The 13757-nt window shown below is 35.5% G+C and overlaps 1 protein-coding gene across 2 annotated transcripts in view; it reads right to left on the bottom strand.

Annotated features, from left to right (window-relative positions):
• The window catches only part of ZMYM1 (zinc finger MYM-type containing 1), a 28167-nt gene extending 14973 nt beyond the window's left edge, over positions 1-13194 (bottom strand). The window contains exons 1-4 of one of the 2 annotated variants that reach the window (XM_016147279.2): positions 13103-13194; positions 3129-3310; positions 1977-2049; positions 1532-1781 (exon numbers count right to left, since the gene is read on the bottom strand). In XM_016147279.2, coding sequence (XP_016002765.1) covers positions 1532-1781; positions 1977-2049; positions 3129-3224 — 419 coding nt within the window. In that variant the 5' untranslated portion in view covers positions 3225-3310; positions 13103-13194. Of the gene's footprint in view, positions 1-1531; positions 1782-1976; positions 2050-3128; positions 3311-13102 lie in introns of those variants that run through there. The other variant, XM_016147280.2, reaches the window with a different exon arrangement.
• Positions 13195-13757: the final 563 nt, after the last annotated feature.

Here is a 13757-nt window from a genome sequence, read left to right as displayed (position 1 = left end):
GAAAAAGCACAAGAGAAAAGTAAGTAAAGTTCCAGGGAGTAAGACTTGAAGCAACAGATAACATCTGAAGCAGCAGCCAAACAAGGAACCAAAGCAACCAATCAAAAAGGTTTGTGAGTTTGTTAAGAGAATAACAGTGAAACCTAACATTTATGAGTTAATACATGCCAGTATTGTTCAGACCACTTAAATGTTATTTAATGCTCATATTTCTCATGTACATTTAACAAAACAGATGGGAATACTAAGAGAAGTTCTTTATGCTTTTCAAACTTTAGCATGTACAGTAGTCTCCCCTTATCCAAGGTTTTGCTTTCTGCAATCATAGCGTCATTACAAAAGGGGTGAGTGCCGTACAATAAGATATTCTGAGAGAGAGAAACTATTCACTTAATTTATTTTATAGTATATTTGGTTATTGCTGTTAATATCTTACTGTACCTAACATAAGTTAAACTTTATCATAGGTATGTATGTATAGAAAAAACTTAGTACATAAAAGGTTTGGTACTATCTATGGTTTTAGGCATCCACTGGGGGTCTTGGAATGTATCCACTATCAATAAGGAGGGACTACTGTAAATGAAGCACCTCTGAGGATAAATGCAGTTCTTATTTAGTTAAGTCTGGATGAAACCTGAAATTCTGCATTCCTAACAAGTTCCCGAGGATGCGGATACAGCTGCTCAAGGATCACACTTTGAGTAGCAATATTTAACTGTAAATGGAGTAAGCAAGAGTCGAATTATGGAAATCCAATTCTAAAACAAGACATTTGAAAAGAATTTACTGTATCTAGAAGTTTTCTTGTTCTGAAACAAAGATATTTAAAACTAAGCATTATTATTTAAGGAGCAATAACAAACCAGAATTATAGTATGATTAAGACTCTCAAAGACTCTCCTTTATACATCTCAGGGTAGAGTTCAAAGTTCTGGACATTTTTCACTAACTCATTATGAAATTACTACTACTTCCTTTCTCTGCATCCACATTGCCTTACATATGTACTGAAGTCAGCAACAAAGACCACAACAATAGCTCACAGAAATCTTGAAAAGATTATATTGATCCACTTATGTTTACCTATGGCTATGCAATTTTTCAAAAGAATTAAGTAACTTCATTTACCACTGCAAAAGAAACATAATTTTATGCCTTGGAAAATCCAAAATAACTTATATGATTAATTCTTAGTAGGCTGCTCCTTATATCGTTAAATAAAATAAAATGGGCACAAAATAATTTCACTTATAGAGAATATCAAATGAAAAGAATATGAAAATATTCTTTTGGAAGTCACGTTAAAGTTAAGAAAAAGAACTCACATTTTAATTTCTGCAAATCTCTCAATAAACAATAAAAACCTATTTCTAAAGAATCTAGTAGAGGAACTAAATGCAGAAACAGCTTCTTTTCACTAAACCAAAGTGATAGTTCAGAAAAAATGAAAACATAGAAAACTATAGCCAAGACTCTGATCAAGATCTATGTAGGGAAGTAAAAGGGGGCATAATTTAGAATGATATACTTTGAGCAGTTTGAACAAGTTCTCTTGGGAAGAGCTGGTGAACTGGCAGATGAAATGTATTCAGTGATGCACGGTGTGGAGCAGAAAAGCTGAGTAGACCCTTTCCTCTGATAAGCAGTTTGCCCCTTCTGGAGAATTTTTTTACAACCAGCACAGGAAACCTGAATAGCTGTTGTTGAAACTGAAGGAAGCATTTTATTCATGCCAGATGATGCCAGAGAAAGTGGAATGCCTGTAGTCAACTGTGATGCTACAAACACAAAACAGGAAGGAAAAAAATTAGTATTTACATAATAGTAAGTAAGGATTCTTTCATTTTATTTTAGAATTTACTTCTGGACTTAAAACTCAAAACAAATACATTATTCAGAGGAATTCTAAAAAAGAATAAATTGGCTATCATATTGATCAGAATAAATATGATTAACTTAAATAATCCTATTACCACTGTCTGAAAACGCAGTATTTATTTTCAGTTCATTCTCCTGAGTTTTGGACTGTTGGGCTTGACAATACTCCTAAAAAAAAAATTGAAAATAATGAATACAATGTGTTTTAAACAACCAGTCATTTGATAGAAAATGATAAATTATGCTCAAGTCTATTTGGTGAATTGTATCACTGAATTGAACCATAATACACAGGTAAGCACTCCCCTTTTGATGACTTTTAGCTGATAACACCAATCAATTAGTACATTATTTTCTATCATACCTAAATGTGACTTCAGAAATTTTTGTTAACAGTCCTTCAGCAGCTACTACAAATAAGAGAGTAGACATATTCAATAACAACACCTATTTTCCCTCCTTGTTTTAATCTCTAAAAGCTTAACACAAGAATTGTTAATTGGGCTTAATGAGTTTTACAGAGGAGGATTTTTTTACAGAGCAGCAGGCAATCTATCTAAACTTCATCTAATTTTTGTATGTCTACTGGCTGAAAAAGCAACGGGTATTTTCCAGATGGACAACATTTCACAGTGTTACCAATTCAATGAGAGTCATATCCTTACTTAATACTGATTTACTTTAGGCTATTTCTAAACAGAATACTAGAAATAGATTAAAACTGATTTAGTATTTGTTTCATTAGAAATTTTGGCTAGATCCTATATAAACATTCTAAACAAATTTGGCATACTTACAGAATACTCACAGTTTGAATCAATTTATCCTTTATATATTCTTTAGCATGAAATATCTTACGTCTAAGAATAAAATCACGAAACTAATTTGGATTAAAAAATTATTTAATTGTATTAATTCTACTAATTAATAGAAGGCGGTAGTATAAAAAGTTATTGTATTATTTCAAGTTAAGAAAAACAAAAACAAAAATGTATTAACTAAGCCTAAGATAACCTAAGCAATCCTTTTATCAACCCAAAAACCTAATTCCCAACAGTTCATTCTCTCAGATCACATTATAACATATACTTGTTATGGCACTTAACACCACATAACTTGGATTATTATTTGATCAACTGCTTTGGGGAAGATAAGAATTTGAAGTTTTCAACCAATAAACCAGTATCTGCACAACTAAAATTTATAAGTAAATATTGCTCTAGAAAAAAATAAGTTAAAATATTTACCTGAGTATTATCAGGTTCTGTCTTAATTCCATCTAGCCGTAGCAACTGTGGTGCCACTGCCTTGTGTGGTTCACCTTCTGCTGGTGATTCTTTCATTTGAGTATTTGATGCAAAGGAATCCTCCAGTTCCGAACTAATGGGTTTCTTCTTGGGGAACAATTTTTAGGTTCCTAAAATATGAACTGATAAAGAAGAATCTGATTTTAAAATTAGTCCTTTTAAATAAGGTAATTTTCTGGAAGCACCAAAGTATCTTTAGACAGATAGCTCAGCCTCAAGGTTCTCACAACAGCAACACTGGCTTTCTTCCCTTCATCCACTGTTCCCCAATACAGCTTTGCTTTACACTTTTCCACTAGACCCACTTCTACGCTTTCTTCTGGGACCAGTCTTCACTTCTATTCTCCCGGGTCCAACTACAGCAAAAAAGCAGCAAGCCCCAAAGCTTATTTTTAAGTACCAAATAGTCTTAGACAATGTAAAGCCTCCTTTCTGTCTGAGGTTAATCCAATCACTTATACTCTCTACCTCTCCCCACCACTGCCCTCCTATAGGGCCAGTTATCTGCATCTTCAATTCCTCTTCCCCTCCTTATTGGTTCATCTCACATAAACATTTAAGTACATTCACGGAACCAACTTCTAAAGTTATTGCCCTCCCTCTGACACTCTTTCTCTCTTTGATATTCTCTCTTTGAACCCTAAGACTCCAAGACCTATTTCATTTTCCACCTACCTCTTTGCCAGTCTTTATGAACATTTATTTCTCCTGTTTCTAAAGTATTTGTGTTTCTCCAAAGCACAATACCCCATGTGGACCAAAAAAAAAAAAATGGTTCTATGTAAAGTAACCTTACATAGGGTGATCTGATCTGAAATTCCTAACTGGGCAAGTCATGAGGGGTAGTCATGCCCCAGGCATATCACTGTTTAGTAAAAGGTTTATCTTTGCCTTAAGCAAGACCTGTCTATTGTTTCTGTGAATCTAGGTTAACACATCTTTGAAATGCACCTTCAGATCTCTTCTTATAAAACTTAACTACCCCCAAGAGGGCAAATACTTTTAACTATCCTGTAATCCAATCCCTGCCTTGCTTTCTCCCACCTTCCTGTAATCTTCCTTACATCCGGAACTTAATTTCAAATGCATAAAAGAAACTGCAAAACTGTTATTCTCTGAGCATTTGATATCTTGGTCTCTGGCATATGTCATCAATTTGGCTCAAATAAATTATTAAAATTATCTACAGGTTTGGATGTATCTTACGTTGACAAATGGGACTCTTCTCACTTGCTCTATGGGAACAATCTTGGATTCAATAAACACCTATAGGCTCATTTTTTGCCTACATTCCTGATCTCTAGCCCATATACCTAATTACCTATTAAATACTTCCACTTAGATGTTTCACAGCTTCTTAAAATTCACAAAATTTAAAACCATATTCTTCTATTATTCCCATAAACCAGCTTTACACATGTTCCCGTTCTTGGAAAATGGCATGATCATACATACCCAATTTCTCAAACCAGACATCCAGGGGTAGTCCTAAATTCCTTGGCTCCAAAGTTCCCACAACTAATCACCAAATTGTATTAAATATGTCTCAAATCTATTTTCCCATCACACCTCATACCTGTGACCTCTTCCCCTATCAATGGATTCCTTTTTGGTAAAAAAAATCGCTAAAATCCAAAATCATAATGTAAGAGATTATCGCACATTCAGGCTTAAAGAATTCCTTTGTATAACTTCTGTAACTCAGGAGCCTTTTGATTGCTCAGTCCCAAGGCTTCTTTTTCAAGTACAGACTGGTCCTTTTCTTCTTTCTCCTTGAGGTCTACTTTCCACTTTCCTGGTAGCTGCCACCTGTGACTTTAAATCCTTTGGAACTCGTTCCCTTCCTGCCACCCTAGCTTGGCTGCTGAGTACAAATCTGGATTCCCCTTCCTTGATCACCCCCAAGACAAGACATTTTTTAAAAAAGGGCTTTATAACTCCTGATGATAGAGGTTAAGGAATAACTAAAACAGATATGGATAAGTTAAAGTTCTAACAAGAGAAATTCCAGGCATACAGTTTTATTCTGAGTGTATTGGTGCAAATCTTCACTTCTTTAAAATGACTTTTTCTCTACTCTTTCTCCTGGATTCAAACTTACTAACTTGGGCTAACTTGCTTCTTTCCTTAACCTCAGGCATACTGCAGGACCACTTCCTCAATCATTAAGCCCTTAGGTCAGCATCAAATACTTTGAGGAACAAAGTCTCAGGTTTGTTGACTACAGAAACAGAGTTTGTCAAATTAAAGATAACAGCTCCACACCCATGAATGCTAGGTCCCTACCAGAACCCCCTTGAAACCAGACAGAATGACACCAGGACTGGCATCAGGACCTGATGCAATTATCAACTGCCTTCTATCCTAGCCCCAATCAGTAGAGCCCACGATACCACGATACAAACTCATTAGCTACTAATGAGTTTTCCCCTATATAACCTATCCCCTAAAGGTCAGGGGGAGCCACATCTTTGAGAGTTAGTTCACCTGTGCCTCCAGGTGTGGCACCATTTCCTTATATAAAACCTCTAGTTTGTAGCAAACTCCTGTCTGTGTGTGTCTCTTTTGGCTTTGATGCATGCAGGCAAAATGAACATCCTGAGTCCAGTAACATGAGTTAGTAGATGAAAAAGCCAAAGAACCCTGCCATTGTCTTTTATTTCTGAGTTTGGGACTCAATCACCTACCCTCACCCTGATCTTTAACTCAGCCTATATTGAAAGCCCCTATCTCAAGGACGACTGTGAAGTACAATAAAAGCTCATATGGCCTCTGCCCAGCCCATTTGAGCATGACACACACCAGCGAAACAAAACAAAAAAATTACTGAAAATTAACTACTAGATCGTCATTAAGTAGATTCCCTTCACCTTAAAGTAATTATGCTATGCAAGTCCAAACATCAATTAAAAATAAAGCATCTACGAGCTTTAGTATCTTGGAATCCCTTCAAAAGTGTCAGTCATCACACACATAGGCACATGGAAAGCACTCTGAAAATGTAATAAATGAATCTAAAATGGAAAGCACTCTGAAAATGTAATTAATGAGGTGGAGGAAAATGTATATAACATTTCCCTAGCTATTAGAAAGAAAAAAAATATATATATATATGAATAACAAATCCATGACTTTTTCCAGATGCACATTAAACTAAGTCCTTGAGATCACTTTAAACCAAAGAGGGATATATCATGGAGCAGAAAACAAAATTCACATTCATTTTTAAACTAAAACATGACACCACAAAGAAATTACAAGCTATTAGGAGTTATTTCCTGACACAAAGGCACCTTTAGAGGGAAGATACACATTTTCCTCCTAGAAAATTCGTGTAACATTGCTTATATAAACCTGATGCTTCACACTGCTTTAACCTAAATCTTTTTAGTACTTATTATACTTATGGTCGGTTTGTTCTACATGCAAAATCATTTTTGCCTATCCAAATCCTACTCAGCTTTTAACCAACTTAGCTCCAAATTTTATCAGACTGGCAAGAATTAAAAATAAGACTGATAAATCTATGCCTAATATTGTAGCAACTCTCCCACTAGAAATGATACCATTGATAGGGATTACCCAGAGGGTACTTTCCAGGACAGAGTAAAGGGAAAAGCCCAAGCAGAATATAGCATACTGAGCTCAGGAGACAGTTCTTGGTTGCCAAAGCAGTTGGAACTCAAGAGGCACAATCTAGGAGAGGAGGGAACCAGAGAGAAATAAAAGCCCCATACTTGCATAAAACTATCCCCCTCCTCCACTAATTTGGTGACTCCTAAACTGCACATCTACAGAGTAAGACTTCAAAAGACCTACCAGAAAGCAGCAGTTGGGAAGATAAAGAGCTGAGATTACAGCAGCTTTGCACAGCTAAGAATAGAATTAAAATTTAAGGCCAGCAGAGGTAGAGGAAACTTAGGAAAGACCTGGACTTTCAGTCGAGACTCCAGGGGGGCTATGACCTAGGAGTGAGGGCCAGACCCCAGAAGAAAAGACCACTTCCTAGAAGAAAGGGCAAACAAACAGATCAGCTCTAATAAGGCCTAACACCAATCTACAGAAAGGATCAATGTAATCTGCTAGTACTATCCACCTGCCTAAAGGAATTTAGTCCTCTTTGGAGGAAGCACACCTAGATTCTCAAAAATTTTTATTCGACAATGTCCAGAATACAATAAAAATTTAAGGGCAATCTCCCTTCCCCCTCAACACAAATAAAACTGACTAAAATCCAAGGAAGAAAAAAAGGCAACAGAAATTGGCTCACAGGTGACTCATATTGGTATTATCAGGTAAGGACTTTGATATGTTTAAGAAAATAGAGAAAAAGAGTTCAACAGAGTCCCAAAATTCCTTTTAAAAAAAAAGTCATGAAAATTTGAGAATTGGAAGGAAATTAAAATTAAACAGATAAATTTAATATTCTAGGGAAGAAACTTTCCTCTACCTTCAGGTTCTTTTAGTTGGTCTAATAAATAAATCTACATGAGTTTAACAAGAAAAAATAACCAAATTAAATTACATAGATACACATGGGGACCCCACATACATGACAGTCAGACCCCACATACAAGAGAGGGTCAAAGACAGAAAGGGAAGATTAAGTATACATATAACATTCTGAGCTAAGTAGGAGATAAGGTGCCTTGGGGATTCAGGGGTGAGGAAGGTGGTTGCAGGAAAACAAGAGCAGACGTTCACAAACAAATGTTGGTGAGGATGTGGAGAAAAGAGAATCCTTGGATACTGCTTGCTGGTGGGATTGTAAATTGGTGCAGCCATTATGGAAAACTGTATGCAGTTTCCTCAAAAAAAAAAAAAAAAAAAAAAGAAAAAAGAAACTAGAACTACCATATGACCCAGCAATTCTATTTCTGGGTATTTAGCCAAAAAAAAAAAAAAATCTAAAACACTAATTCGAAAGATATATGCATCCCTATGTTCAATGCAGCATTATTTACAATAGCCAAGATATGAAAGCAACCTAAGTGCCCACAGATAAAAAGTAAAGAAGTGGTACATACATACAATGGAATATTACTCAGCCACAAAACAGAATGAAATCTTGCCATCTGCAACAACAGGGATGAACCAAGAGAGTATTACGTTAAGTGAAAAAATTCAGGGAAAGACAAATATCACACTTTCATTTAAATGTGGAATCTAAAAAACAAAACGAACAAACTAAACAGAAACAAACTCAAATACAGAGAACAAACTGATGATGCTATTGGGGGTGGGTGGGTGGGGAGACAGGTGAAAAAGGTGAAAGGTATTAAAAAGTACAAATTGCCAGTTATAAAAATAGTTATGGGGATGTAAAGTACAGCATAGGGAATATGATCAATAATACTGTAATAACTATGTATGGGGTCAGATAGGTACTAGATTGATCAGAGTGATCACTTTATAAATTACGTAAATGTCCAATCACTATGCTGTACATCTGAAACTAATATAATATTCTATGTCAAATGTAACTGAAAAATTAAAAAATGACAAATAAAAGAGTAGGATTAAGTCAGAGAGAGAAAGACAAATGCCATATGATTTCACTTACATGTGGACTCTAAAGAACAAAACAAACAAACAGAATCAAACTCAGATATACAGAGAATACTTTGATGGTTGCCAGATGGCGGGGGAGTTTAGGGAGTGAACAAGGGGAAAGGATTAAGAAGTACAAATTGGAAATTACAAAATAGTTATGAGCATGTAAAATATTACATAAGGAAGATAGTCAATAATATTGTAGTAACTACGTACAGCATCAGACAGGTGCTAGATTGATTGGAATGATCACTTTGTTAGTTATATAAATGTCTAACCACTATGTTGTACATCTGAAACTAATATCATGTGCCAACTGTAATTGAAAAATACAAAAAAGACAACATGGATGTATTTGCTTTATACATCTATGTATCTGTTTATTGGTTTATTAGAGAACACTCTAAGCATATTACTTTAAATTCAATTATTTTTGTTTGTTCTTGCATGTTTCCATAAGTATCCCTTACAATTTAGCATTAACGGACATTCAAATATATTCAGCAAGAGACATTCTTAGTGGCATCTGATATTATAAGTGTATAGTTAAACTGAATATTGAAATTTACCAAAAATATCAACATTATATGCACAAAGATAAAATTGGTTGCTTTAGTGATTGACGTGTACTTTATATTTTATCTGAAACTTACAGGCATTTATTTTGAATGGTGGTGATCCGTACAACCATAAATAAGATGTGCTTAGACATTTTCTGAGAGCAGTGTGTTCTGAATAAAGTGTAATTAATATTTAGTTTCAGCTTGAGAAGTTGTACTGCAGTTATTTTTATCTTACAAAAGTATAGTGGAATGGTGAAAATGTATGAGATACTTAATTTTCTTCCAAAACTGAAAACAAGTAGCACAGATGTTTGTTATTACTTTCCCCCTTGTCTTTCCATATATATGAGTATGTATAAATTTGTATATTTTAATCTCTATGACAATTATGAGAATGACATATTGCATATAATAAACTCTTGTTTAAAAAAAGATGTTCAGTAATTCCTAGTTTGTTGTACCATATAGACAGGTCGAAAAAACTTATTTCTGGTGATAACTCTTATTATGGGCAAGGCCTCTAACTTAAATTCTTCTAGGTTGTTAAAGGGAAACATAAATTTCTCTTGATCCCATAGGGTATCGGTTGCCTTTAGCTCAAAATAATCCACATACCACAGAGGCATATCTTGGGATGACTTGTTTTAAACCCCTACAATATCGAATGAGTGAATTTAAGACAAGTTAGTAGAAGGAAATCAGACTGATGCATACAAGGATAAAAATACAAACAACATAAGCAACATGTGGGATGTGGCAAAACGGTCTAACACACATGTAAAAAGAGTTCCAGAAAAAGAGAAAATAGACACTGCAACAGAAGCAATATTTGAAGAAATACTGGCTGGACCATTTCCCCAAAATGAAGAAAAGTATCAAACCACACAAATTCAAGAAGCTTATAAATAACAAAAACAAAAACAAAACAAACAAAAAACCCCCCAGAACTATGCGCATTATAGCCACAGTGAAGAAAACCAGAGATAAAAAGACATTCTTAAAAGAAGCTAGAGAATAAAGATATTAACATCCAGAGGAACAAAAATGAGAATGAAAATTGTCTTCTCAGAAACAATGAAGGCCAGAAACCAATGGAATATCTTTAGAAGTGCTGGGGGAAAAAAATCTACCTAAAATTCTATAGCCAATAAAAATATCCTTCAAAAATAAATGTAAAGGACATTTCTAGATAAATAAAAAGGGTGAGAATTTATCACAGTAAACCTACAATAAAAACTGGGTGTAAAGACTGGAAAGAAAGCAGTGTCTTTTTTTGGTAGACAGCATGACTGTATTTAGAAAAACCACAGGAATGTCCTCTTCCCCCTCCCTCTAATAAAAAACTACTAGAATTTAGCAGGATCACGTTAATACAAGGTCAACATTTAAAAATCTCTCTCATCACTCTTATTCACTATTGTACTAGAGGTTCTAGCCAGGTCAATAATGCAAGAAAAAACAAAAGATATAAATCTTGAAAAGAAACAAGTAAAACTGTCATTATTTATAGATGACGTGTTGTGTACAAAGAAAACCCAAAAGGATTTCCAAATAATACTGGAATTATAAGTAAATTTAGCAAGGTCAATATTTAAAAATCAACTATGTTTCTTTGTACTAGAAAAATTAGAAAATAAAAAATTTTAATAACTATATTCTATAGCATTATAAAACACCAAATACAGGAATAAATCTAACGAAATGTCAAGACCTCTACACTGAAAACAATGCTGAAAGAAATTTAGGATGATCTAAATGAAGAGACACAGCATGCTCACTGACTCAATATTAAGTCAGTTTTCCCCAAATTAAACTACACATCAAAATCCTTGCAGGAGCTTTTGTGGAACTTGCCAAGATGATTCTAATATATACACAATGTATACAGAATCTAAAATAGCCAAGATAATCTCAAAAAAAAAAAAATTTGGAAGACTTACTATAAAACAATAATTAAGAGTGTGGTATAGATAAAAGCAAAAATAAAGTGACTAATAGTCTAGAAGCAGGTATACTTGTACATCTTATTTCTTTGCATTGCAACTATTCTTTATACGTTACGCTTTGCAAAGATTTGTTTATTTAGTTGAGTTCTGCAAGTTCTTTTACTGGCATGATAGGAAGGCTAGAGGTAGAAAACTAAATGCTCTTCAAACTAAACTAAACTGTCCATGCTCAGTCCTGTAAGCAATGTGGAGCCACTATTCATTAAATGCCCAGGTACTGGGGTTACAGAGATTATTAGGATGTCCCCATACTCATAATGCTCTGCCTAGCACAGTATTAACTGCAATAATGTAAATATACAGAAGGTATAAAGCAGAAATGAGTGAAGAGAAGATAGTCAGTCTTCTAGATGGCGAATTTGAGGTAAATTCTGAAGTAGGTTTCTATGATGCAATAATGGGGCATATTCCAGGTATAGGAATAACTTGGGCAAAAGCACACAGATATATGGAAACTATAAAGAATGGAGTTATTGTCGAAGATAAAAATGCAAGAGAGGTAGTGGAAGGAAATGAAGTTTGAAAAGCAGAGGGGAATATCAGGAAGGTCTTTGAACACCAAAAACTTTGAAATAATCTTATAAATCAGTGGCTTTTGGGTTTCAGCAAATATTTCATTCATATCTCATTTTGAAATAAAAATTGTTTTAAAAAACCTAAAAAAAAAATCACCAGATAAACTTAATGTGCTGTATAACAAATGCTAAGTATTTTGGAAATGTCCAAAGGATTAATTTGTGCTAAATTAACACAGATCTTCAGAAAATACCTTTTCCTGCCATCTGGATGAATATACTTCAATTCCTTGTAGCTGTGTCATTGATAAGGAAGGTTATATCTTTGCACCTGTCCTTTTTACCTCACAGAAAATCCTAGAAGCAAATTCACTATTTTAGCAAGGGCATCTACTACTCTAATCCTCTTGCTCAATCTAGGAGTTAAATGGGCAAAGTGTTGAGTCCTGTTACTGTCAGGGCTAAATGTAATATAGTTATAAATTTTAATAAAATTTAAGGGTGTCTTCTCTTATAAATTCGTGATGAGAAATACAAGTTATTGTCAGATATTATTGGTGACTCAACTCTTAAAATTCTTCACTTATCTAAATCCCGGCTTTTGGTTCAGTTTAATTGAAAAGTATAACGAGATTACATCCTGAGAAAGCTGAAAAAGTTACTGTTTACAAACACTAGCCCATGCAAACCAAGATACTCTCAATCCTGTACGCTATATCAAAACACTGAAATAAAGTGATATATAGGCTGTACCTTCATCTACCCTCATTACAAGGCCGAATTCATCAAGAGTCAAACTGTTATAGTAATCAATCTTTTTTTTGGCTGAGATCCCGTGTACAACTCAGTTTGCAAAAGAAGTTCCAGGTTTTTAAGTTTAAAAAAATCATCGCTTTATGAAGGTGAAGCCACAAACGTGATCAGACGAATGTTTTAGAAACGGAGGCCGCAGAGAGACCAAAGGCTTTTATAAAAGCCCAGTTAATGACGCCGGAAGAATAGGCGGCGAAAAACGCTAGAAGTGTGGGGGCCGGGGGAGGAAGGGGGCAGAGACCCCCGGACTCTCTACCGACAAGGTTAAAGGCGGCGACAAGCACAATCCAGGAGCCTGACCCCGAGTTCCTGAACCCCATACGGCGGAATCCGCACGCAGGGCCCAGTCTCTAGATACCCTACCCAACGCGACGCTTCGTCCGCCCTCCCACAAGCGAGGCTCCCCGCCCTTCCGTAAGGTTCGGGAACAAAAACCGACACCAGAGCCGCTCAAGGAGGCTTACTAATTTCTCTCAGGAACGCGCGCCACGCGAGGCTGCTCACACGACCTCCGACGCGGAAGGTTGCGCGGGGCCGGCCCCTTCCCGCAGTGCTCTGCGGCGGAGCATGCGCAGCGCGGGCGCCCCGTCGTTTCCCTTTTCTCCTTGGAAAGAGCGACCTTGGGATAGGAAAGGAGGTGGGTGAGGGGGCTGGGGGGAAGCTCTTACCTTTGACCATATCTAGATGGCAGGCAACTTTGGACCCTTAAAGGCCAAGGCAGCGTCGACTGACTCAGAGCTCAGGTGGGGCAATTAGATTTCCTGGATTCTAGAGATGTCTCTTGGCAACTTCTGTAAAACCCAATTTCTTCATCCTTGAAAGGGGGAGGAAATTGAGTGTGAGAATAGAAAAGCAATGTTAATAAAGGTGCAGAGTAAGTTCCCAGTAAAATAAATTATTCGCAGTGATAGAAGAGGGTTCGGGTTTCTTCCATTTTGAGGAACTCTTAGTATATTAAAATTAAAATAATCCCAAAATAGAGTGGTAAAACTCATGGTAGAATTTAAATTTTATTTAACAAGTTAATACCTAAAAAATATATAGGATCATAGGATCAAATAAATGTGCCCGTCCTAAAGTCATAATATGGTTATAAAAGATATGTAAAGTTGAATGAAT

This window comes from Rousettus aegyptiacus, unplaced genomic scaffold, assembly GCF_014176215.1.
Source record: "Rousettus aegyptiacus isolate mRouAeg1 unplaced genomic scaffold, mRouAeg1.p scaffold_m13_p_1, whole genome shotgun sequence".
Lineage (NCBI taxonomy): Eukaryota > Metazoa > Chordata > Mammalia > Chiroptera > Pteropodidae > Rousettus > Rousettus aegyptiacus.
The sequence above is the reverse complement of the archived record's forward strand: the minus strand, read 5'-3'. Positions and strand labels throughout refer to the sequence as shown.